Consider the following 27084-nt stretch of genomic DNA (forward strand, 5'->3'; position numbering starts at 1 on the left):
TCAATATCTGTAATGAGTTACATATGAAGCATGCATAGCACCTGAAAGATTTATGATAGCAGAGTTCATAGACACAAATTAACTTTTATTAAATAATAATAAGGCTGGTTTGTAGAAAATAATGCAAATATTTCAGCTAAGTTGCAGTAACTCCACAAGTTATCAGGAGCTGCTATAACTAACTGAAGGAGTCACAATTTTATATTGGTTGCATAATTCACTTTTCCAAAATGTTAAAGTGAGGGGGGAACAATTCTCACAATGTAAACGGATTAAGAAAATGATTCTCATAAGACAATTACTGTGTTAAAACAAAAGTATAAAAATTTAGCCATTCGTACAAAATATCCATTATTAACATCCATTATGGAATGTAAACCTAAAGACAGCTAACCTTTGATTAACTATTCCTTTATTATCCCAATGTCAAGCCTGAACTTATTTTTAAAACTCCCTGAGGGTAGCAGAATATTACAAAGGTTGTATAAAAGTATTTCTGCCTGAGTTGTTAAAACTTCACAGTTTTCTTTTCCAATTTTTAATGTAGAATTTGTATTTCTGTTTGCCAATTAGAACCTGCAATTATTGGCTGTGATTTTATTGCATAGATCTGCTCATCAAACAATTTTAATTCACCATCTCCTGAAGTTCTCAGTTTAGATAAAGGAATAAACTATATACTAACTAAACATACATTTTAAATTATCAGTGCAATTCTATATATTCAGAATCAAGTCTAATTGAGTCTAATGGAACATATTTTCAGATAAGTGAATATAAAATTGATCTATTTCAACAGTATTATATGATTTGCTTTGAGTCCTGCAGACTACATCACCACCACCCCACCACCTACGCACCCCAAAATAATAATTACTGTACCGTGCTATTATGATTTGGGGTAGAAATACAGTTTTTTAGTTAACATTGAAGCAAAGCAAGGGATCTGCTTCTTCCCTATAGCATGAATATCTTTGCACACATCTACCCTGCGATGTGATACCTTCCTGTTAACAAGCATCAGTAATTCTGTGAATTCCAAGGAACCACCATGCTTTCGTATCATCTCGCACAGATCTTGAATATACCAAGAACCATTTATAGTCTCCCGATGAGAGTAGAAACCTTTTGGGAAAGGGGGAGAAAGGATTAAGTTACTGTGTCAAGAAATTAGCTTTAGTTTTTTATCTAAATTTACTAAGTAACCAAAAAATTATTGGGGAAAAAGCTTTTTTCAATGTGCCAGTTTTCTGAAATTTTTCTTACATTTATAGTATCTGTAAAGGTAAAGGTTCCCCCGCACATGCGTGCTAGTCGTTTCCGATTCTAGGGGCCAGTGCTCATCTCCGTTTCAAAGCCGAAGAGCCAGCGTTTGTCCGAGGACGTCTCCGTGGTCATGTGGCTGGCATGACTAGACGCCAAAGGCACACGGAACGCTGTTATCTTTGCTTGGCAAAAATAATTTTAGGGGATTTTATCTATCCCCAAATCATCTAAATCTTTTATTAACTATCTGTTTATACAGGTAGTCTTCGACTTACAATCACAATTGAGCCCAAAATTTCTGTTGCTAAGTGAGACATTTGTTAAGTGAGTTTTGCCCCAATTTACGACCTTTCTTGCCACAGTTGTTAAATGAATCACTGCAGTTAAGTCAGTAATATTGGTTTCCCCATTGATTTTACTTGTCAAGTCGCAAAAGGTGAACACGTGACCCTGGGATACTACAACTATCATGAGTCAGTTGCCAAGCTTCTGAATTTTGATCACATGACCATGGGGATGCTGCAATGTTTATGTGAAAAACAGCCATAAGTCACTTTTTTCAATGTCACTAACTTCGAATGGTCACTAAATGAACTGTTGTTAAGTTGAGGAATACTTGTATAGATAATACTAGCTGATCCAGTTCTGCTATATTTTACTAATAGATATTGCATCTAAAGAAGTCCAAATATCTTAATGGTGGCCTTCGTCAAGCTGAGCAGGGAAGCTGATTAAGGGCCATATGAGAAAAGTGTTCCCAATGACATTCTCTAAAGTGAATTTTAAAAAGACTGGGAGATGAAGAATCCTTACTGTAGCTGCATTCATTTGAGCAGTGCCAAGTCACAAACTAGGAACACCATTTTAGCCTATTTTGATCTGCAGTCCCAGTTACCATTCATGAATTTGTCACCTAAATATCGTAATCAAAGTTCTGCACTCTGCACGCATCTGCAACAAGAAAGTATTAGGAAGCTGGGTCTTCATATTGCATGAAAACCTTACTTTACCACTATACTGCATTATTTGGTTGTTAGCCCCCTAGAATTGTGGGCATATAAATTTAATAAAAATAAATAAATCCCTAAGGATTTATTTCTTGATTTAGCTTGCTATTTAGGCAAGGATAGTTAATATGTGCTCTGCTGTGATGGAAATTTTGATAACTGACACCACACTGGTGGGAAAGAAGTGCCAGATGTGATTTACACAATTAATGATAAGTTCCTCACCACTTCTTGCAGATTCAATTTCTATCTGCCATTTTTTATTTACTGATTTGTTTTGAGAATGAGCAACCTCTTTGGTTTGTTTTTATTAGCTTTTGGGGGATTTTAGTAAATACAAAAAAACTTGATTGTCAGTATCTATTCAATGATAGCATGAATAACCAATAAATGATACATCAAAGCAAATTTTCTTTAAGAAACTATTACTCGATGATGTTAAACATTTTTTTCCCTAGGGTAGCATTGATTTTTACCTTCTGCCACAGAATAACACATGAGGAAATCAGCACCAGCAGGTAAAGTATAAACTGCAGCAGCATCAACTGTGGTTTCATTAATGAGTGAGCGTTCTGTAGCAATATCCACTGTATCATGAGCCAAGACTGGATCATCATGCTTATCTCCTCTGCATGCCTAAAATTTGAGATAAAAGAGCTGTTGGTAATGAAACCAGGATCATAAATCACTTATAATACCAACCCTCCATTGTAGATCCAGAAAAGTTCACTTAAATCAGACATGTCAAACTCAAGGCCCGGGGGCCAGATCCGGCCTGCGAAGTGGTTTCATGTGGCCCGCGAAGCCATCCTGGAAACAGTGAGGGAGCGGCCCCCACTGCCTTGGCCCTGGCCCAGAGACCCTCCTTCTGCCAGAGACCCTCAGATCTGTCCCACTCCTGCCCAGGCCCCCATAGCCACCCTTGATGTGAACGATGTAGAGCTGGCCACACCCACCCAGTAGGCCATACGCACTCTAGCCACACCCACCCAGTAGGCCACGCCCACCCTGGCTATACCCACCCGGCCCCGAGGGCAACCGCAATGCTGACGCGGCCCTCAATGAAATTGAGTTTGACACCCCTGACTTAAATGATTGAACAAATAAATGCCTTTAATTATGCACTGCTATAGATACCAGTGATGTTTTGAAGTCTATTCTTACACAAAGACCCTTGTGTAACAAACAAAATCTAAGGTGATTCTTCTTCCACCCACCCATTTTCCCACTACACATTGCCAGTCATGGACACAATATTTTACATACTTTGAAGGTAACAACTCTTAGAAGTTAGGTTACACAGGTGTAGATATGTGGAAGTATATCAAGTTTTGACTAAATGCACCAAATGTTACACTTCCTGTTTGATTTTTTTTATTTAAAAGTGATACATTTAATATATGGCAGTCTTAAATTTCTTTCTTTCAATAAAATGTATTTTAATCCCATATTACAAACTCAGCTGTAGATTCAAAAACTCCGCCATCTCACCTGAATTACGAATATTTTTGGCTTCCCTATCAGGCTAGGGCATTTATCCCCTCTAAACATGTTGGTCAGCGTTTGTATCTGTATTTTAGCATCATAAGCATAAACATGGTTATCTTCTCCATGGCTCAGGAAAATGCACATAAAGCAGTCTGCATCTTCATGTTGATCTGTGGACACTACAAAAAATAATGATGCAATTTATCTACACACACTGGTTATTTTTTTGTATTAGTGGCTATTAAAGTAGTGAGGTATAAACTTCCTTTGGCTTGCTTTGGACATAAATAAAATCAATCCAGGTTTTTTTTTAAATCCCATTTATATCCCGCCCTTCTCCGAAGACTCAGGGCGGCTTACAATTTAAGCACAAACCAATGTACTTAGCAATAGCCTTCATTCTATGTATATGCCTGCTTATTAGGGCTTTCGCCCCCCCCCCCAAGCGGCATTATTACAAAGTCAGCTTATTGCCCCCAACAATCTGGGTCCTCATTTTACCTACCTCGGAAGGATGGAAGGCTGAGTCAACCTTGAGCCTGGTGGGATGCGAACCTGCACTAATTGCAGGCAGCTGGTGTTACTTAAGGAGGCATTAGCCCACTGCTCCACCAAGGCTCCCACATGCTAAACAAATAATTTTATTCTGAGCTGGATTTAGAAATTGAAAAATCAATTGGTACTCCATTACTCCCCAGTGCCTACTGCATCATTAAAACCATCTCATCAGATACCATAATTGCTTACTTTTGAGACCTTACAGCGTCCTGTGCTCTTTCTGCTTCCTTTTACGTAGCAGATAGCAGCAAAGACATCTTAAAAGACTATATTCCATCTTATTTCCTAAAAATTAGAGAGGTGCAAAATTCACCAAATGGGAAATGAAACTTTTCAGAAAACCAATATGCTGAATTTCCCCCTAGTTGTTTTGGGCCAGTTTCCTGAAGTAAATCCTCTGAACTGGTGATGATCTAGAGCAGACATGTCAAACTCGTGACATCACGTGACATTGTGCAATGTATCAGGACAGTTTTGCCATTGCCGGCAATGGGGTGGGCGCGGTTTCCGCATGACATGTCCAGCCCGTGGGCCGGCAGTTTGACACCCCTAATCTAGAGTGATCCAGTTCCAACCAGGCCTGTTTCACTTGAAATGAAATGAATTTACAGAATTTACTTCCATAACCCACAGAACTATTGGAATAGCATAATCTGGACAAGGTTCAGGATGATTTGGAAGAACAAAATGCTCTCGAATTTTCCAGAACATTCTGTTTCTCAACTGGTGAATTTTGCATACCCTACTAAATTCGTGATAAAATTAAAATGTTTATTAATTTTTAGTTTTAAAAATGAAAAAAACATTACAATGTAAAAACAAAAGTTTTTTTTAAAAAAAAAAGTTAAAATGTTGAGAAACTTTTGCTTATCAGCACAAACATATATTTCAGCACTTAATAACAAACATGATAGGAGGAATATGAATAGCTTAAGAGGTCAGGCCTGAGAGAGGAAAAAACAAAAAGTATCCAGCTCTTTCTGTCTGGTTGGCTCTCCTACAGTTCAATAAATTGTATCTTCACTAGCAAGAATTATTTTCTTCACTAGTAACTTTGATATTAAGAATTTTACCAAAAAAATACAACCAGTAGCCAAGCATCTACAGGCAAATAAACTTGCTTTACCTACCATTATAAATATTCTGCAGCACTTCTTCTGCTCTAAGGTCATCGAAACATTTCACTTCAAATCCAAGTTCAGTCAAACTATTTTAAACAGAACATTATTTCACTCCTGAATCATATTCATATATTCTTATTAACTCGCATATTAATATTTTGACCTCTGAGAGGATGCAATATTATCTAACCAGCCAGCTTTAGAAATTTACTGAAACACCATTTACCACATTATTATGCTATGAGTACTCCAGAAAAAAGAAGAATGTACCTTTTCAGTCCACAGAATCAGATTGAGTTCCAAATTAAAATATAAATGTAACTAAAATACACCCAATCATATTAAGAACAGATACAGTACTTAGTAGCAGTAATTTTCTATCTGTAACCTTAAAAAACAGACAAAAATGACTTTTAAAATTTGTACTTCTTGACATTAGTAAGTACAGTTAGGATTAGAAAAATACCTTGAGAAAAGAATTCTACAAGTAGTTTCTTTCATTGCCTTATCCACCTACCTCATATCTCAGCATGCGAGCTTCTGAAACATTGGCCAGGAGTATTTAAAGATGTGATCTTTCAGACAATCTGTGCCCATGTCCTTTTATAGATTTATAAATTATATAATCAGTACTGAAATTGCACAGCTAATTATGGCAACTATTCACATTGTTCTAATCTAAATAGCATTCATGTAGATATTTAGCATCAGCCTATGATACTGTAGATCAGAGGTATGTTTGAGGAAGCCCTAGGATTCCTTCAACGTTTTCTAGTAACCCTACACTGCAAAAAACATTATTTATCATAAAGACATATTATTTCTGCCCCATTCCCTTTCCCATGCACTATCATCCTTGGAATGTGAAGTCACAGAAAGGAAGTTGGACATGTTCCATAGGCCATTTTCAATTTATATAATATATTGTCATAACCCTGAGTGGGATTCCAAGCAAAAAAAACCCCACACACCTGAGTTGTGTCAGACATGCGAGATGGGGTTGATTCTGCAGATGAAAAGTCTGAAACAAACTCTAACCATCGTGAGTACCAGAACTGATCTGAGCTCAAAGCTGTTCCATTTTGGGGACCGTTTTCCCGAGAACTTTCCTCCAAAGAGTGTATGAATGAAAGAGAATATAGTGAAACAGTATTTTTTTTAATGGTGCTGTCTTTAAAAGGTCTGGATTTCAACTCCCAGAATTCCTCAGATACTGTGTTGGCTGGGGAATTCTGGGTGTTGAAATTCACACATTTTAAAGTTACCATGTTTGAGAAAGATTGTACTAAAATAAACAGGTAGTTAGTTCTCAGTTTACAACCAAATCTAATCCCAAAATTACTACTGCTAAGCAAGATAAGTCATTAAGTTAGTTTTGACCCAAGTTTTAAGACCTTTCTTGTCACAGTTGTTAAGTGAATCGGTGCTCTCTTAAGTTAGTAAGACAGTTGGTAAGTGAATCTGGCTTCCCTTTGCTTGTCAGAAGATCGCAAAAGGTGATCACATGACCCTGGGACACTGCCAAGCATCCGAAATTTGGTTGCATGACCATGGGAATGCAGCAATAGTCATAAATTTGAAAAACGGTCATGTCACTTTTTTCAGTGCTGTTTAACTTTGAATAGTCACTAAACAAATGGTTGTAAGTTGAGGGCTATTAAACAAATGGTTGTTAAGTTGAGGGCTATCTGTACAGATGAGGCTTTTCTGTCTGATCTTGCTTTGTGGTGGAGAATGTCAACTTCGGTTTAGTATTTTATTTGGATAAATACATTAATTCAAGCAGCAGAAGTTATTTAGCTGGTAAATGAAGGGACGGGACTTAATTTATTGAATAACTGAGACTCAGTAATCCATTGCAAATCAGACAAAGAATCCTGATTTATATTAAAGCCATTCCTGTTGTAAAACTTTCAAAATTCTTTACTTATATCCTAAAGATCTGACAGCTTGCACTACCTCAGCACTCATGGAATACTTTCTCCCTCAACACACAATTTCTTAAAAAATGGAAGTAGTTTTGGAAATGTCCTTGGATTTTAATTCTTTGGTGTAAAAGACAATACATTGAACGATTCCTTTACCTGCGGTTCAGATTATCTCGGTCAGCACAAGTACCACGTCTGTCTGGTAACGTTAAGTGCCAGAAAAACCTCTCATGATTGAAAATCAAAGCAAGTCCTCTTCTCTTGTGTTTCATTTTGTATTCCACAGATGGATCAAAGAGCTGGCTGATCCTACAAAAAAAAAAAGGTAGCCCAGTTAATAAACGTAGGTCTTTCTCATTCATTTAAGCCCATATGTATGTTTAAGCAAATCAGTTGTTAGAATTCAAAGAACTGTGCAAATCAATTAGTGCAAATCTTAAATAATTTAATTTGATCTGATTTACAAGAAGTGTAACCTTTATCATTATAAGTAGATTTTTGGTATTTACCTACATACATGCCAATCACACTATTCCCATTTAGGATAAGCAACATTATACAGAGTACAAAAAGGCAAAAGGAATATTAAACCAAAGAAATTAAAGACATAAAACAAAAACTACTGTAACTAAAACTACACTATCTCAGCACCATTCATTATAATTTTCCATACCTTTCTCTCCTTGGGAACTATGCTTCTTTCCACCACATTCATTCTTGTTCATTCTCTTCATGTGGTCAATTTAAATGTACTTTCATAAGGGCCCTTAGTTTTGTACTCTATCCACATTCATTCATTGAGTAGGTGGCCCAAAGGCATCTATCAAGTTTCCAGGGTTAAGGATGGATTGAATATTAGTCTCTATGATCTTAGTCTAATACCTTAACCCAGAGTTCCTCAACCTTTTAAGTGTTGGCGGCCCAGAGTGGGGGGGAAGGGGGAAAGGGGTGGTTTGGTGTGTGTGTGTGGGGGTAAACAAATGTGTATGTGTGTGCATGCGCAAGAATACCTGTTGCTCACGAGTGGGACCGTGAGCACTCACACGAGTGGGGCTGCGAGCACCCACAATGCTCACAGTGACAGGAGTGCTCGTGTGAGTGGGGCTGTGACCGCCCCCAGCACTCACGGCATGCACTGACCAGCCACTCACAGGGCCCAGTGATACCCGGCCTTGGCACACAGGTTGGGGACCAATGCCTTAACCAGTATCTCATTTTGTCTCTTTTCCTGTCCTTACCTGGCAATCAATAACAGATAATCTTCTTACTCTGAAGATTTACATGTTTTTTTAATTATTTTTATTGAATAATGTACAAATTCTATTTTGTCTGACTTGTTTATTGCTCACTGGTATTAATCACTATTATTTTTCTGTTGTATTTAATATGTAAATAAAACTATACACATAAGAAAAGGTGATAAGGTTATAAGAAAAAGGTTATAAGAAAAAAAAACTGCAAAATCTCCTGACTTGGAAAAGATTACCTTTCATCAAAGGCATCTGTTTCAGTGAAGTTTTGCTGCTCATCTGTAAATAGAAAACAATTTAAACATAAATAAATCAAAATAATTTAGGTTCTACATGATAAAAAAAATGTGCAAGTATAACAATACATTTACATTTTTGCCCTATTTTTAAAATATTTTTAAAAGATGTTTTCACTGCAAAAGCATATTTTCTTAGGGGAACATATTTTATGGAAATCCATAAAAAATGTAAATAATCAAAAAAATAAGAAAAGACACAAATTTAAAAAGCTGTACTTAAATTTACTTTCAAACAAGCAAGCTAATTTTACATAACGAGGAACAAAGGCTGTAGTCCTTCCACCATCCGGACATACAATTAAATAACTCAATTAATCCACAGAAACTAGACTGGACCCCAAATAGCCTTGTTTGAGATTTAACTAATCACTCTTCTATAGTCTACTAATTCCTGTTGGTATATAAACTCCTTTGAACGTTAACAGCCTCTCCCAATATCAATTACTGAAGCAAAGAAAGAGAAAGAAGTTCTAGGCCATTTCTGCTGTTTTTTGTTTTTCATCTCAGAGTCATGTGGGAGGCAGGAAAGAGACAGAAATGAGACACTTATGTGGATGTACCCACAATTCTGGCTCTGGTGGTGTCAACTAAAATTGTGCCAATGTGGACTTTTAATTATTTGTTCCCTCTAAGAAAAAAGAGATTAAAAGAAATTTCAGAGAGAAATTTCAGCTACCACAATTTCAGCTGTGAGTATCTGGGAGGACCAAAAACATGACCAGTGGTCAACCAATCTTTCCAGATGCTAATTTTTGTGTGTTGCTGGGCCACAACAATTAGCAAATTCAGAGGATCACCATGTCATGTAAACATAATGATGGGGTGGTTTCAAACTCTTGCTTTTTTCCCTATTATGTTGCCATTTAAGTGTCAATTATATTTTTAAAAAATGCTGAGTACCTTACCTTTGCATTGTAGTAGGTTCTTGCTGTCCACGTGGATTTCTACAGTACAAAACAATACAATGAGTATCTTTCTTGACAGAAATATTCTGTCAATATTAATTAATTTATTACAAGCATAAATTATATATATGTGTGTGGGTACAAACACACACATAAAACAACTACACATTTTATATGTGTGTGTGTGTGTGTGTGTGTGTGTGTGTATGTATATGTATGGACGCGGTGGCTCAGTGGGTTAGGACAGAGCTTGTCGAACAGAAGATCAGCAGTTTGGCGGGTCGAATCCCGAGTGCTGCGTAACAGAGTGAGCGCCTGTTACTCGTCCCAGCTTCTGCCAACCTAGCAGTTTGAAAGCACGTAAAAATGCAAGTAGAAAAATAGGGACCACTAAGGTGGGAAGGTAACAGTGTTCTGTGCGTCTTTGGCATCTAGTCATGCTGGCCACATGACCACAGAGACGTCCTCGGACAAGTGTTGGCTCTTCGGCTTTGAAAAGGAGATAAGCACCAGCCCCTAGAGTCGGAAACGACTAGCACGCATGTGCGGGGGAACCTTTATCTTTACCTTTATACACACACACACACACACGTATGTGTGTATGTATATATATATATATGTATGTATGTATGTATGTATGTATGTATACACACACACACTTTAGAATTGTGCATGTGAAAACTGTATGGATAGTAGCCCAGTCTTGGTTTTGGAGCACAATAAAGATGCACTATGGAGACAAACGACAGCATAATTTAATTTCCTGCTGACTCTAGGAGAGGAGCACAGCAAACAACTGTGTAGATGTGGCTGATGTCTCATTAGCCAAGTTTATTGGAAGGAAAAGGGGTTTAGTTTACTGAATCTTGGATATGTATATTCTACTCATTTATCAATAAGTACATTACAGTGGCCTCTTTGATAGTTTTTATTCTTTTTCTGTCACCTGGCTCAAGGGGAATTTGTTCCCAGGTTAGCAGATACATCAGAGAGATGTATTTGCTATGTAGTACTTTGGAAATACCTATTCCTATCCTCAGGGAAAGAGAACTAACTGTGTTACAGCAGCATGAATTAGAACTGCATAGTAAAGAAAATGGAGTCAGGGCTGAGTCAAAGTTTTACACAGAGAAGGAGGGATAGACAAAGTTTCAAGGAGCCTTGATAACACTAAATGTGTTTTATAATATGAAGTTGGTGGATACCATACTGCAGTCTATGTCCAACATTTTGGTTTGCCTGAGCCACACTGAGTGAAGAGGGATTGTCTTGAGCCATATATAAAAGTCATATATAACTGTGGGGCTGCATTATTAGCTGTCCAGGGCGGATGATGGGCCATGGATTGGAAACACCAGATCTAAACCAATATTCTGCATGAACAATGTACAGAAATATAATTACAAAATTTTGCACTTGTTAGACTAGTTTTATTGTCAATATGGTGTAATGAGTGCTTTTCTAATGACAACAGTTGATCTGTTAAAAAAAAGTACTTGCTTCCTCTTATTATAGCGATGAGTGAGTTGGCACTGAGATCTAATTATGAATTAAAATGGGGGCGTTCGACCTCATATAGAATCTGGACAGACTCGGGTGATCTCTTCGGACTAAGCTTCCATTAACAAACACACTGCTGCCTGCCCTCGAGAGCGACAAGTTACAGTACAAGTCACGCAGCTACTGGACGGTCGAGTAGTAAATACGGCGACGCGGCAGCCGCGCTTGAGGTAAGTTAATGAGGCAGAACAAAGGAAAGGCAGGAAGAGGAACGAGAACAAAGGACGGCGACGTGCCAAAAAGCAGCCGCGGGCACTCGCACAGCAAGCCAAGAGGAGCTAGCCTTTTAACGAGCAGAAGCTGGAGGAGAGAAACAAAAGTAGCAGCCAAAATCTGCCTTCGGCTGCATTTGAAATCGCAAAGCTGGATTCTTTCTTCCAAGCAAAGATGGAGCGTGCCTGCCCCCAAGGACTGGGGTTGTTTGTCTTTCCTACTTTCTCCTGCATTTCACTGTAGAGACGCTTTCAACCAGCTAAAGGAGGCGCTTGAAACTAAGGCTCCCTTCATTCCGATCTGTCCTAAAGCAACGTGGATCTGTCGGTATTCGCACAACTCCCGTCTACCAAGTTGGATTAATGACTTGGCAGCTGCCATTGCCCGACGTGCACTTCATTCCATTCAATTTCGGTTCGGGGGGTTGCGTGGCGTGGCACGCGGACCAAACCCAAACTCAGACCGCGAAAGATTCCAGGATTTGTGCAACGGGCTGCTTTCAGTCACCGGGTTAAGCTTGCCGTGTGAACGCAAACATTGCGTGCCCCTATTGCCTCCCTTGAAAGAAACGCCACGTGCCAAGATGCCTTGGGACAGGCACTGTCTCCCCATATGTTTGGCCTGGGGTGCTGTTTCAACCGAAAGGCAGCCACCCACGCGTCTGGGAGAATTTGTCGCCGCCGGCCGGCCGGCCCGCCCTGTCTTAGGGCGCGCAGCTGGAGCGAGGGGTCCAGCGTCCAGCCCAGGGGTCGGCAACCTCGGCTCTTTTATGACTCGTGGACTTCAACTCCCAGAATTCCTGAGCCAGCATAGCTGGCTCAGGAATTCTGGGAGTTGAAGTCCACGAGTCATAAAAGAGCCGAGGTTGCCGACCCCTGGTCCAGCCCCTTCGGTTCCAAGGTCTCTTCGCCCGGAGCACCTACTGCAGCTCTTTTCTGCGCCTACCTGAGGAATTCGTGTTATTTTTCTGCCTCTTGGCGTTCGCCATGGCTGGGCTTGGGCTCCCACGCCGGCTTCAGTCTCCCTCGCCCTCCCCGGGGGTGTTGCTACCACAGCCCTCCCCCTCCCTCCCTCCCTCCCGTTGCCTCGAAGGAAGACAGCCACCCTCCGCCGCCCGCCCTCTTCTCCTCCCCTGCGAAAGGGCGCCTCCTCTCCTCAACTCTCCCAGCCTGCTCTTATCAAGACTGGGCGGGCTGAGCGCTCGTCTCGGTCCCCGCGGACGGGCTCAGCCCTCTGCTTTGGCCTCGGAGGAGTGAGAGAAGTGCCGCGAGGCCGGAGGTTTGCGGAGAGTTGAACCGTAAACACGCGTTGCCATTTCGTATAAAGAAGCAAAGGACTCTGGGATAGGCTGACGGTGGGGGGGGGGGGAAGAAACCCGTCTGAGGACACCAACTCAAGGTTCCCAAAGAGCGAGCCGGCTTTCCGTGATACCTCCTTGTTTTAAAGCTGATAAAGGGAAGGATTTATCCCCAAATCCATTCAGGATTTGCGCTCCATTCTGTGATCTTGACCTGGTTTTATTAGGCGTACTGATCAAATGCGGGTTGTGAAAGTACTTTTTCTTGATACAGCAATTGAGATGAGATGGTAGAGGAAAACACTTCCTTTCAGGCGAGAAATTCTGCTTGTGTTCCCTAATTTCCGTAAGAGCAAATCAATCTGTAATATTTTCTGCTCACCATAAGTTCAGGAAACTTGAACTGGTAGCTTCTTTAAAAGCATCTCTCTCCCAGTGAAGATCAATTGTGGAAATGGATTCCTCTTCCTATACCAGAGGTCAGCAACCTGAAAAAGCAAAAGAGCCACTCGGAACCGGTTCCATCACACACACAAAAAAGTGGGAGCCGCAAAACGTGTGCACACGTGTCCGTGCATGTGTAAAAACCAAAATGTTTTGCGCATGCACAAAACAGGAGGCACCTGCGCGGCGACGGGTCTCCCTGGCGATGGGCGCCTTCAGCCCAGCCGCTGCGGGAGCTGCCCCCGGGACCTTCAAACCGCTGCCTGTTCGGAGAGGTGCGCGCGCAGCTCTCCAAACCTTTCCACTCTCCAAACGGGCGGCGGCGTCACCTGTTTGCAGACCTGCCACCGCCCGTTTGGGCGGCGGTAGGTCTGCAAGCTGCCGTAGTCTGTTTGCAGAGTTGCCGCCTTCAGAGTTAATGCAAACAGGCCGCGGCAGCTTTCCAAATGAGTGGTGCCACCGCCCGTTCCGAGAGGTGCGCGTGCAGCTCTCCAAACCTTTGGAGAGGTGCACACGCACCTCCGCCCAAACGGGCGGCAGCGCCACCTGTTTGCAGACCTGCTGCCGCCAGTTTGGAAAGCTGCTGCGGCTAGTTTGCAGACCTGCCGCCTTCGGAGGAAGGCGGCAGCTCTGCAAACGGGCCGCAGCAGCTTTCCAAAAGGGCGGCGCCACTGCCCGTTTGGAGAGGTGCGTGCGCACCGGGCGACGGAGCCGCGGGTTGCTGATCTGTGTCCTATACCATGGGATGCTGCCATATATATTAGCCATAGTGAAAAGGCCAATGTGTATAGAGTACACAAACATTTGCATGGAACGCGGGGGGGGGGGGCAGGAAGCTTTACTTTTGCCATTATAAAACCATCAAGATTCCCAATGTCTCTACACAGGGAAGTTCCCCATAACTAGAATTGCTGCTTATAAATGAGATACTCATTGAATATTCACTTCGCCTCAAGTGCTGCTTGGGTGGGGCCCATATGGGGTTAATTTTTAATTTACCTATTTTCTCTTTTAGAACAAAATTATTGTTGTTGTTAGTTGCGAAGTCGTGTCCGACCCATCGCGACCTTATGGACAATGTTCCTCCATGCCTTCCTGTCCTCTATCATCTTCTGGAGTCCATTTAGGCTCACACCTACTGCTTCAGTGACTCCATCCAGCCACCTCATTCTCTGTCGTCCCCTTCTTCTCTTGCCCTCAACCTTTCCCAGGATTAGGCTCTTCTCCAGTGAGTCCTTCTACTCATAAGGTGGCCAAAAGTATTTGAGTTTCAACTTCAGGATCTGGCCTTCTAAAGAGCAGTCGGGGTGGATCTCCTCTAGGACTGACTGGTTTGATCGCCTTGCAGTCCAAGGGACTTGCAGGAGTCTTCTCTAGCACCATAGTTCAAAGGCTTCAATTCTTTGGTGGTCAGCTTTTCTGGTGGCTTCAATTCTTTGGTGGTCCAACTTTCAAAGCCATACATTGCAACTGGGAAGACCATAGCCTTGACTATACGCACTTTTGTTGGCAGGGTGATGTCTCTGCTTTTTAGTGTGCTGTCTAGGTTTGCCATGGCTTTCCTCTCCAGGAGCAAGGGTCTTAATTTCTTGGCTGCAGTCCCCGTCTGCGGTCGATGTTCAGTCTTGTCATCTCTTGTTTGACCACGTCCAGCTTTCCTTGATTCATGGATCTTCCATTCCAGGTTCCTATGGAGAAAAAATCTTTACAGCATCGAACTTTCCTTTCACCACCAGATACATCCACAGCTGAGCGTCCTTTCAGCTTTGGCCCAGTTGCTTCATTCTTTCTGGCGCTACTAGTACTAGCCCCCTGCTCTTCCCCAGTAGCATATTGGATGCCTTCCAACCTGAGGGGCTCATCTTCCAGCATCATATCTTTTTGCCTTTTGGTACTGTCCATAGGGTTTTCATGGCAAAGATACTGGAGTGGGTTGCCATTTCCTTCTCCAGTGGATCACGTTCTGTCAGAACTCTCTGCTATGACCTGTCCGTCTTGGGTGGCCCTGCACAGCTTAGCTCATCGCTTCACTGAATTACACAAGCCCCTTCGCCACAAGTAATCCATGAAGGGGAGAACAAAATTAATCATAGAAAAAAATTAAAGTTGGAATACATGCATAATATCTTCTGACTGATAGTGTCGAGAGTCATCCACTTGGAAATATCTGTCGTAATAAATAGCTAAGCTTTGGCTACAGTATTTTTAATTTTGGATTATATAATAGCATTTATAATTATGTCCATGTTTGTTAATATCTGTACAGTATTTGTTTTATTTATTAGATTTATATCACCTTTATTATAGGTAATGTATAAGTAACTTTTTTATAAGTATTTTGGTGCCTTTAAGTCTGCATTGAACCTTGGTGACTATCTGGGCAAGTCCTTGCAATTTTCTTGGCAAGATTTCAGAAGTAGTTTGCCATTGCCTTATTCCCAGGTTTTATAAGTATAAGGTTTACAAGAAAGTGACTGGCACAATGTCACCCAGCTGGTTTTGTGCCTAAAGCAGGTCTAGAAATCAGTTTCTAGTCTGATATTTTAACACTAAATCTATTTGGCTCTGATCAATGGACATATTTTCAGTTATTTTTATATTGTACTCAGATAATAAATCAGTGAAGACTGAGATTCACTAAGAAGTGGAATTATGAAGCTATTTGCATAACATGAAGATCCATTTAATCAAATTAATTGAACTACCTACATTTGCACAATAAACCAAATCATAAATTAATCTACAGGCTTCACTAACCCAAAATGCTGAACCATTAACTAGAGAACCATATATTAACTCATCATGTTTGGCAAATCCAACCTGAGCTTCACAAATCATGGTTTGCAAATTTAAATGACACATTTAAGCTCTCTTTGCAGTTCATGGAAATACTTTGGTTTCAAGCGCTCGCCTGCGAGTTTTAGAGTATGCCCATTTCTATTATTTCACTTTGTTCCATGCTGTCCATGAAAGGTTTTGTAACTTCTGTGTTGCACAGCTAATCAACCACACCAGTCTTACACAAATGCTTTAGTTTTCAATGTGTTTTGTAAGTTAAGTATTAAGACTACTTAATAGAAGGTTACTTCTTTGGATTAAAGTTTAATCTTCCTGTAAAATCACAGAATTGGGCAATAAATGTTACTGCTTAGATAGCCACCTGTTGGTGGACAGCCATAAATATTTAAAAATGGTGATTGGTGATTGATGATTTTGTTGAATTCTATGAGTGCTATGCAGAGTACCTGCCACAACGGTTACTTTTCTGGCCATAACAGATACAAGATTCACCGAAGAATGTCATGTTGAGTAATTAGAAATATAAGTTCATTACCTAAACTGTAAAAAGCTTCCATAAAATGTATCAGTGTTCTACTTTATGTCCATTTTAAATTGGTCTCATAGTCCATTCCTATATATTTCATGATGAAGTCTTTATGATAAGAGCAATGCATTTTATTGATACATACAGGAAGCTTCATAAATAATAAAAAATAAAAAGCACAGGATTTGAACATAGAATTGCAAGTTCACTCTCCTTCCAGATTATCTCAGTTGAAGATCTTTCCCGTTTAAATTGTTCTATTTTTTAAATACAAGTTAAAGAAAGTCTCCTTTACTTTTCTTTTCCTCTTTTTCTTTTAACTTGTGCTTCACAGATTGTTCGTACTGTACTTTGGACCTACATCAAGATAATCCGTATAAATTCCTGGCTTTGAGTCATTTTACAAGCAAGGCAAGTTGGGTGACAGGCCAAACGCTGTTCTATGGCAATTACATATTTAAAAGTCTGGATTTTTTTTAAAAAAAAATGCTTGCCAAAACCAACAAAACGTCTTTTGTCAAATGTCCTTATTTGTACTTTCGTTATGGATCCATTTTATCTATATGAACTGTATCAAAAATGCACAGCAAATATTTTCATGTTAGTGGAGTTATAATTAATATGCAACTTACATATTTCAAAGTTAATTGGAGGGGATTTTGATTTGGAGACACCTGGAAAACAGTGGCGTGTGTTAAGCTAGAAATTCTGTGTTTCAAGAAAGTTTCCCTGGACAATTACTTAATCTACCAAAGATCACTACCAATGATTTTAAATACAGCCACAATCATATAATGTAGGACACACATTGAGTTTACATGGCACAATAATAAAGCTGAAAAAACACTTCGGAATTTTTATATCAAAATGTTCTGCAAAAGTTTTACCAAGTGTTTTAAGAACTTCCTAGTGACCAAGGAAGCATTTCAGAAATGTGCTGGAGTCAGGAAGCTTTCAAGCCACTGGATTTTAATGGATCCTTCTGTATGATGAACACCACTACTTCTTAAACTCTACAAAAGTCAAATGAATATTAAATTTCACCCAGTTTAAATAAAATAGATGTTATTCTCAAGGTATTTTTTACTGGAAATATGAAACAAATAATGATAACATTCTAATTAGGTATATAACTATATAAATTAAGGCAGATATTGTTATCTGACTTCTCTAATATTCATTACATCTATTTATTAATCAAATTTCTATAACTGCCTGTCTCACAAAAAAAGGACTATGGAAGGTAAAAGTATAGATATAAAAATGTAAAAATCCACATTAAAAATATTATAAAACAGATATACAAGGCAGAGAGAATATCAATAGCCACCTCGGCAATGGATCTTTCTAAGCCCGCCTGTAGTTCCCTGGGACCCCCCAGACCAGATACCATAACCAGATTTTGAGGACCTTCCACAATATCAAAGGCATGTAGCTCATCTAATTTTGGGAGTGGGGAAGGAAATGTTCAATAAGGCAAGCACCACGGCAGAGAAGACATGTCTCCTGCCTTCCTCTCCCAAATGTTATGTTCTTGGCTGATGTACTCTCAGAACACCTTCTCTGCGAGATCTAAAGGGATGGACTGACAGAAGCTGGGAAGACTGATCCCTCAGGTAGGGTGGTCCCATGCCATGGAGCCCAGTTCTATGTCTTCTTTATGAATGAGACATGTAGGTGTTTTTGTTAGGGCTGGATAGTTTTTATACAATATATTTTGTATTAATTAGTATCATTGCTTTATCAATTAGATATAATAAAATTGTAAGAATGAATCAACTCCTGCTTGGGCAGAAATCTTTGCAATTTGGGATCTTCTAATCTAGGCTGACCAATCTCACGGTTTGCTATGGAACTAAAGGAGAAAGGGAGGCTAAAATTGAGTGATAAAGTAATTATCTGTACATTTTGTTACTTTTAATAATAATCATAGAAAGTTGCATGTAGCTTTGGACAGATAAATGCACTCACTGAACTATTACTATGGAATATGCAAATTACCAGTTGAAAGTGAAATGGTCTTTTGAGTGCTTATTCACTTTTTGCTGGACTTTCTTTTAGCAAAAAAGGCTTCTTTGCTTTTAACTCCCTCACTATGCATTTTGTAAACCACCCAGTGTCATGACTGACTAGTGCAGCCTTTACATTTCCCAAATAAATAAATGCAATTTTAAAATCCACATGTGTATAGTACTAGGAAAAATGGTAGACTGACAGCTCAAGTTATTTCTTATTCTCATCCTCTAATAGCTCATATATATTTCAATTAATTTTGTATTCCAAATAAATTTCAATTAATATGATTTTCCCCTTTTATTTTTAAATGCATCTTAGGGTATTTTAAATGGACTCCAGAAGATGGTAGAGGACAGGAAGGCCTGGAGGAACGTTGTCCATAGGGTCGCGATGGGTCGGACACGACTTCGCAGCTAACAACAACAACAACAACAGGGTATTTTATACACACCACTTCACTATCTTATTGCTCCAATTAAAGCAGAACAAAGAAGAAAGAGAAGCATTCTTTTCTGGAAGAATAAAACAAATGTGTGATCTAGATAAGTCTCCATGAGTACTTTGTAATTGCCAGTGTTCACTTTAAGATCAACTTTAGATTTTAGACGTTCACCATTATATGCTGTAATCTTATACTGTTTTACCAGAGTGAATTACTTTAGATAAACAGGCTATAACTTCAGATTCAAAGAACCTGTCTTACCTGCTTTCATGACTCTTCTGGTGCAGTAATGTATAATGTAAGTGAACTTGCAGTGTGCCTAGTCAATGGAGGACAGCTTCCAATCCTCCTTTTTCAGTATACAAATGCTCAGTAACAGCACGCTGGATTTTTTTGTATAGCACAAAGGAATCATCAAACTTCTTTCACAAAGTCTTAGGTAGTTATCAAGAAACTGGATACTATCTAAAGGCTAACAAATACAAAATGGTGGAAGACAATGAAATAAAAAGCTCATCAAGTAAATCCTGTAAGTTCTTCTTCTAGAAGTTGTTTTCTTACATTTTGTTGATGGAAATAAAATACATGACATATATTCAATTTAGCATGTTTAATTTTTTCCCTTTCTAAACAGATAATTTTATTTCATACTTATTCACTTTTAAAATGTCCATTTCATTAATAAAGGCACTAGAAGAAAATGCATCAAAGACTGTTTTTCAAATAAGATCAAGTAATTCAGCAGTTTTATACTTGAGGCAGAATCTGACTCAGTAGTCATTATTTAAAAAACTTTGGGAATGAGAACTATATAAAACTTTGATGTCACAAAAACAATGAAATTATCAAAGCCCATGAAAGAATCCTTGCACAGTTGTTAAAGCAATTCCTAATCATAAGAATGATAAATTAGTCTTAAAATTAAATTTTGAGATATTCCAGAATAAAAAGGATATATTATTTTAACAATATATATAATAAAGGACAAATATCTTTGTATCAAACATTTTCTGGTTTTGCAATTCATGATAGAGATTTCTCTTCAATAGAAGTATTTTTTTAAATAGTTAATAAACTATATATTGTTTTCAGAGAATTACAGTATCATTGGAGAATTGGAAAACAGCTGTTTTGTGGTAGAGACAAATATTACATAAATTATACAATGTCAATATACAAATGACTGAACATTGCCAGTCATATTTTTTAAAGTCTTTCAAATATTTGGTTTTTGTCTTTGGGGGTATTTTTCTTCTATAAGAAAAATCAAACAGAAGAGATATTCATTGATTGTGACCCCAAGAATTGACCTACATTTTTTGTCTTTATTCCATGCCATCTTCAGTATTCACTTCAGTTTAGAGCAGCATTCATTGACAATCCTATCTACTTAAGGCAGTTGCTAAAATATCCAATTCATCTCTAAAAGAGGTGCCCCTGATCCTTAAAGTTTAAGAATGCATACATAACTGATGAAAGAAGTGCTACATAAAAATATGCAAATTAGTGTATTCTCCTGGTGAGTAGACAGTCCATTTGCATGTTCACTATCTCTTTAGGACAGCTTTGTAACAATAAAGGGTTCAGAAAAATCTTGTTACAGGTCTCTGTTGACTTCATACTGGCACATACATGCAGCTCGCTGACTGTCAAGATATGGCTTGCATCCGAGATGTATGAGTGCATCAAACACTAGTTGTACTGTAGATTCACAAGCTGCAAGATAGGGGAATATCTTTAATAGTACAATAAAGAAAAGCTGTCATTGTCTGCTTGAGGAGAAAAGATAAATAAACCATAGTACAATCATATCTTTGGGCAATGAATGACTCAAATTACAATTAATGCTATGTACTTTACCCAAACTGAAGTTGCAGGAATTAATCTACCAATAAGACTTAGAATTAGAACTGGCATTGTTTACAGGAGACATAGAATAGTGATGCAAACAGCTAATTTCCCTTATTTCCCCATCAGAAATATTTCTACATTAATCAACTAACATAAATGGTAGGTATTAAATATCAATTGAAAAAAGTGACTTATGACCATTTTTTACACTTATGACCATTGTAACATCCCCGGTCACGTGATCAAAATTTGGATGCTTGGCAACTGGTTCATGGTTATGAAGGTTGCAGTGTTCTAGGGTCATGTGATCACCTTTTGCATCCTTGTGACAAGCAAAGTCAATGGGAAAATCAGATTCATTTTACAACTGCAGTGATTCACATAACTATGGCAAGAAAGGTTGTAAAACGGGACAAAATTCACTTAACAAATGTCTCAGGAACAGAAATTTTGGGCTCAATTGTGGTTTAAAGTTGAGAACTACCTGTATAGTTTAATTATTCCTACAATACCAATAAATTATAATCAGAAATATGTTTGTGAAGCTACACTATGATTTTTTTAACAAGCAAAACTTGGACATTTTCTTCTCTCCATAATATTTAGTCTTAAATCCCCATCCTCTTCCTTGCAGAACATTTTTAAATCCACAGTTTATTTAAAGGAAATAAAGAGAAAAAAATTAGATGGAGAAACAGTTAGCTTAGCCTATAAGTAATTTAACTTAATCCTGAAAACTAAGTGGATGGTTTAATCTGAAGAGTTTTAAATAAAACTTAATGGGTAATTTTGTTATATTTTTTATTCAAACATGATTTCCTTTAAATAACTGAACGTAAGTACATACCTATCCATTTGAACATATAGAAGAACCAAGTCATAGATAATGTAATCACATTAACCTGATCTTCTGGTTTAAATTTCTGTTTAGTTGGGCTCAGATTATATACTGCTCAAAAAAATAAAGGGAACACTTAAACAACACAATGTACTGTATTTAATAGTAGGATGTCTTTGTGGACATTAAGTTGATGTTGAATTTAATCACAGCAGCAAGACTCTTAATAGGTCAATATTGGAAAAAGGAGGAACTGCCGACTATAGAAGAATGGACTCTAAAAGTTTCTGACCTGGCGGAAATGGCAAAGATTTCGGCTTACTTGAAAGATCATTCGCAAGAACGTTATATTATGGAGTGGAAAAAGTGGATTGATTATATCCAGAACAAATATGGGACTAAAAAGTTTCACCTAGCATTTGAATAAGTTTTCTTTTCTTTTCTTTTTTTTCTTTCCTTTTTTATGTAATATTAGTATTGCTTGTAGTCATTTTATATGAACTAGAGTGCGATAGACTTAATAGTTTATTGTTGTTAGCATATGGATGTTTATGATTGTTCTTTGTTTTTATACCTTGTACTTAGCTCTGGGAAGTCGGGGGGGGGGGAGGAGGGGGGAATGGGGGGGAGGGATAGGGAGGGTTAGGTAGGGGTGGGTGGAGGGAGAGGGGGGATTGTTAAAGATAAAATGTATTGTAAAACTTTTCAATAAAAAAAAATAGTAGGATGTCTTATTTTCTGTTCCCTTTATTTTTTTGAGCAGTATATAATCTTGGTAAATCTCTTATCACACCATATTTGTCAAGAATGGCTCACCTTGCACAGACTCGGGTATTCCTAATGTCTTCTGCACATTTCTACAAATCTTTGAAAGGCAATATTGAAACTGTTCATCACAATCATGCTTCTTGCTACCACAAGTGTCGTAACATCTGTCATGTTGATTGCAGCATTTTGTCATTGAAGGAATGCCAATGTCAAACTGAAAAACAAGTTCTAGCGATTAGCATCTTGAGAGTTCAATGCTAACTATTTAAAGCCCATAAAGTTAAGAAATTTTCTCTTCTGAAGGAGCTCTAAGAGTGGATGAAAGGTGATGGGAATGCTGCAATATGCATTGATGAACATCCATTCCCCATTTTCCCAGTTCCTTCCCTCCCACTCTGCCATTGCTGAAGTCCCAGAATGGCATATTCCCATTTCTGCAGTCACCTCTCAATCTTCCCATTGCCTTCCCTCACTTCAGCTGCTAATACCTTTGACTTTTCCTGTACCCCCAACCGCCACTTCTACTTAGAAAAAAAATAAATTCATTTTGTTCTGTGCACACCCTGAACATCCAAAATGTGTGTTTGGACCAAGTCCCCCCATGGGTTCCATGAAAGGATCAGTTCATACATGGGGTATTCTGCACATCTGTTAGCAACTTACATGAACTCCAAAGAGTGGAGAACCACATCCATTGGGTGGTGAAGGTTTATAGCCATAGCGAGGTAAAGGTTTGTATCCTGTAAAATATTAAGTTTAGAATATGTAAAATGCTTCTGATTTTTCCAGACTCACTCAAAACAAGCTAATAATTGATTAATCTATTGTTATAGATATATGAACATTTATTCATTAGATATATATCACAACCTTTGGGTACTTAAGGTATTATACATAGCACTTTCTCCTCCAAACTTTTCCTCTTAACAATGACATGGTGAAGTACTTGGGATAAAATGAAATGCAACTACCAGGTCACCCCCTGAATTTCCACCGACTCTGGATTTGATCCAAAGTCACTAGTTCCATATCCATACCACTTTTTCATCTATTGCCTCAATTGTCTGAATTTAGCAAGATAATAGTCTTATTTTAATTATATAAAAATGATAAGCTAAACAACTTAATCTCACAGTACTGTACACATCTATTCAGAAATCATTCCCTTTGAATTGAACGAGCTTACCAAATAATGAATATAAAACTGCATAGCATTTCTCAAATTGTGACCAATTGGATCACTAAAGGTCCTTGGAGTTATCTTCTGTTAATTGTTTTGAAGTGCTGTATTGGATATCCATTATGAAATTAAAATGCCAGTAAGTTTTTTTTTTAAAAAATAGCTATTCAGTTTGGGCATGTTAATAAAGTTCCATTAATTTATTTTAGACTTAATATGTAGAGGTTCATTTAACCAGTTGCCAAGGCCTCCCCTAATGATATAGACATAAGATTAAGGTTGTAAAACCACAATAAATTCAAAGAATTAAAGCAATAAATATATGAAAACTGGGTTTCAATGAGTTAACCTAACCTTGTAAGAACTGTTGAAAGACAAATGGATTATGTTTCACATCCATTTCCAAATTTTCTAATCCATTTAGCAGAATTGATGCTTACATAAATAATCTCTTCTGCCTTCTGCAATATAATCCTTGGCATTTTCACAAAATAACAGGAACTGAATATGCTTGAGATCATGATAAAATATAACAATGACTATATTGTATGCAGTAAGGAGCCAATATAATTGTCATTGCTACTATTTTAAATACAAATATTTTAGGCATCTCTTGAAAGTGCAAATATGAGACTTCAATCCTATAACCTGGGATTGAGTTCCACTAAATTTAGTATGATTATTTCTAAAATAGCCAAATATAGGAATATGCTGTTCAACCTCCAGTTTATCATCATTAATCTTTACATCTGTCATCTGCAACCTGTAGACATTTTTTGGTTTGAATAAATATATTGTATTTATACCCTGTTTTTTCCTGTAATGAAGCTGGCTGGGATGCTCACTGTTTGAACTTCAGATCTGCCTGACTTTAGCAAGAAGCACTTTATATGTTTTTGTTGTTATTTATTTTTATGCCATTCCCTTAACTTACCTTTGCATAGACAAAAAAATAAATTCATTAAACTTGTTTGGCTTCATAACAAATAGTCAAACATACGTTCATTTCTTCTAATATAGTATTATTATTATTACCATCACTGCATTTATACTGACAGAGTCCATCCTCTCCTCCCAGGAGATCCAGAGCAGCATTTAGATAAGTATCGATCTTATGAACGCCGTTTCTGATGGTCTTCAATGTCATCCTCCAATCCGGAGTTTCGGGCTCCTGGCATCGGCTCGGCTCTAGCAGCATGGCGAATAAGGCCCCGCTCACGAGCAGCGGCAACAAGACCGCTCGCCTTACCGGCATCTCCGAATGCCCGCGGGCCGGAGTTCTAGAACTCCCACGCACGAACGCCGTGGGTTCTGGAACTCGGGACACAGCAGCTTTGGAAAAGTTCCGGGAAAGGCGAAAGGCTGGATCTCTCCAAATGCTAACTGGCAGCTCATTCCGGGCACGCCGCCCCAGTAGCTGCCCCTCACCCACGCGGATAGCGGCCGCGCAGGGTCCTCGCACCTAGAGTCAGACGAGGCTGGAAAACATCCACCATGCCGCAAAAAGCTTTCGGTACCTGCTTCCGCAACACCCCCAGATCGCCCAGCCCCTTTCTGGGCGGAAGGGGAAAAAGGGAGGGCGTTGCCAACCTTTTGGGAAGCAAAATAAGAAGTCGTGGCGCAAAGAATCAGGCCGAGCCGGCGCTTCAATTACCCCAGAAGTGGTTTAGCACAGATTTCCTCCAAGGGCCTTAAAGAGACAGAAGCAGTTTTCTCTGGCATTCAAAGCTTTCCAGTGTGATTTACACTCAAAACCTGACTTGAAGGGACAGCTTATTATATTATGATAATCTCAAAGAGTACGAAGCCTCCCAGGTGATCCCTTGCGGGAAGACTCTCCGTCCCCAATGGATTCAATGGAAGCAACGGATGGAAATTAATCAAGGAGAGAAGCAACCTATAACGAAGGAGAAATTCCCCGACAGTTAAAACAATCAGTGGAACAACCTGCCTCCAGTAGTTGTGAATGCTCCAACACTGGAAGTTTTTAACAAGAGATTGGACAACCACTTGCCTGAAATAGTGTAGGGTTTCCTGCCTGAGTATGGGGTTGGACTAGAAGACCTCCAAGGTCCCTTCCAACTCTGTTATTCTGTTCTGTTCTGTTAGTGAAACTTTGTGCATACCGCTCCTCCATTTGAGGGCAACACGTTAGTCTGTAGCATCTTTTCCAACCAACAAATTGCATCAGATGTGTTGAAGTGTGAGGGGAAATCTCCAGTGATGGAGCACTAACAACTCCAAAAGTTTCACTGCTTAATAGTTCTCAGGAAATGTCTCATTTTGAATCTGCATCCCATTTTTTACAGTTTCAACATAGTTCTTGTCCTAACTTTAGGCACTATTAATAAATTCATGCCCTCTTCCTGATGACTATTACTAATGAAAGACGGTGTCATGTTTCGCTTTCGCTTTCTCTTTAGGTTCTTTTACTATTTTTCAATAGAATTCATCCTCCATGCCCTAACCATCATTATTGCTCTTCTTTACACTCTTCCCATTTTCTCAGCATCCTTCTGTAGAACAAAACCAGACATGATATTCTAAGTGTAGTTTGACCAGCACATCGAGAAACAATAACTTTCTATATACTTCCATTAGTGCAGCCAGAAATAGAACTGGGCTGAAGACAGAGCCTTAGCTATTCCACTGTATACCTTTCTTCATGTACACATAATTCAATTAAGGAGCATATATTGAGTAAATTCATTGGATGGTGAATTATCTGCATTATTACATTTTAGGTTTGATTAGTGAGCTCAATCTCTTTTTCACATCCTACATTTTTGCACCTGGGAAAGAACACACTTCCCTTGATATCATGTCTTGGTTGCAGATTGCCAATTCCATTCTCTTCAGCAGTGACTCACTCATCTCCACCTTATGCCTATAGTGCTTTTGGACAGCTGTCAGATTCCTCACCTCAGTGGATACCTGAGCATCTTCCCTTCCCTTCCCCTACAAAGTTTTCTTAAACTAATGCTGTTTCCTAATTTTTATCTCTTCTGAAGTTGCCTTAATCTTTTGCTGACCACAACAATGCCTCCAGCATTGTATATCTATTAACCTTGTAGTTATTAGCACTTCCACCTTTCAAAGAAAAAAACATCCTAATCCTGTCAAGCTCCTTTTTGTTTTGTGGTTCAATTACATTGGGCTGCCCTAGAAATGTATATAAATCACTTTGGGTTCTCTGCCATTTTAAATAAGAAAGAGAAGAGGGAAACATTGTCCTTACTGTCTTAAGAGTAAATAAGCTGCTTTCACCTGAAGCTGCATGTCCAAGGTTCTTAATCTTTTTCAGCAAATACTACCAAATTATGATGTT

The 27084-nt window shown here is 38.8% G+C and overlaps 2 protein-coding genes across 4 annotated transcripts; both read right to left on the reverse strand.

The window, feature by feature from the left end:
• Positions 1 to 121: 121 nt before the first annotated feature.
• Positions 122 to 19463, reverse strand: CASP6 (caspase 6). 3 transcript variants are annotated; one of them, XM_081332517.1, is made up of 9 exons: positions 19381 to 19463; positions 13275 to 13380; positions 9823 to 9861; positions 8855 to 8897; positions 7525 to 7677; positions 5450 to 5526; positions 3765 to 3940; positions 2750 to 2909; positions 122 to 1125 (listed from the first exon to the last, which is right to left on the reverse strand). In XM_081332517.1, the coding sequence occupies exons 5-9, from the start codon at positions 7638 to 7640 to the stop codon at positions 890 to 892; spliced, it is 765 nt and encodes a 254-aa protein (XP_081188643.1). In that variant the 5' UTR covers positions 7641 to 7677; positions 8855 to 8897; positions 9823 to 9861; positions 13275 to 13380; positions 19381 to 19463; the 3' UTR covers positions 122 to 889. The 3 variants fall into 3 exon arrangements, with proteins under 3 accessions (XP_081188643.1, XP_081188642.1, XP_081188641.1); XM_081332516.1 differs by lacking the exon at positions 19381 to 19463 and adding an exon at positions 14336 to 14712; XM_081332515.1 differs by lacking the exons at positions 13275 to 13380; positions 19381 to 19463 and adding an exon at positions 12541 to 12642.
• A 269-nt stretch (positions 19464 to 19732) lies between these two features.
• Positions 19733 to 25334, reverse strand: PLA2G12A (phospholipase A2 group XIIA). Its single transcript, XM_081332518.1, has 4 exons — positions 24792 to 25334; positions 23240 to 23316; positions 22625 to 22790; positions 19733 to 20835 (listed from the first exon to the last, which is right to left on the reverse strand). Exons 1-4 carry the CDS (start codon positions 25009 to 25011, stop codon positions 20717 to 20719), a joined length of 582 nt encoding a protein of 193 aa, XP_081188644.1. The 5' UTR covers positions 25012 to 25334; the 3' UTR covers positions 19733 to 20716.
• Between the last annotated feature and the right edge of the window lie 1750 nt (positions 25335 to 27084).

Source organism: Vipera berus (genome assembly GCF_964194415.1).
Source record: "Vipera berus genome assembly, chromosome: 7".
Taxonomy (NCBI): Eukaryota; Metazoa; Chordata; class Lepidosauria; order Squamata; family Viperidae; genus Vipera; species Vipera berus.

Excerpts from the sequence above, each read along its gene's own strand:
- CASP6 (XM_081332515.1), bottom strand. The coding sequence starts at position 12,583 with ATGGCGAACGCCAAGAGGCAGAAAAATAACACGAATTCCTCAG. Across the intron at positions 5,527-7,524 it reads CGAGATAATCTGAACCGCAG|TTTGACTGAACTTGGATTTG; the intron begins GTAAAGGAATCG and ends TGTTTAAAATAG. Across the intron at positions 1,126-2,749 it reads GTGTTATTCTGTGGCAGAAG|GTTTCTACTCTCATCGGGAG; the intron begins GTAAAAATCAAT and ends CTTTCCCAAAAG.
- PLA2G12A (XM_081332518.1), bottom strand. The coding sequence starts at position 25,011 with ATGCCGGTAAGGCGAGCGGTCTTGTTGCCGCTGCTCGTGAGCGGGGCC. Across the intron at positions 23,317-24,791 it reads TCAGTATAAATGCAGTGATG|GATACAAACCTTTACCTCGC; the intron begins GTAATAATAATA and ends AATATTTTACAG. Across the intron at positions 20,836-22,624 it reads AATACCCGAGTCTGTGCAAG|CTTGTGAATCTACAGTACAA; the intron begins GTGAGCCATTCT and ends CCTATCTTGCAG.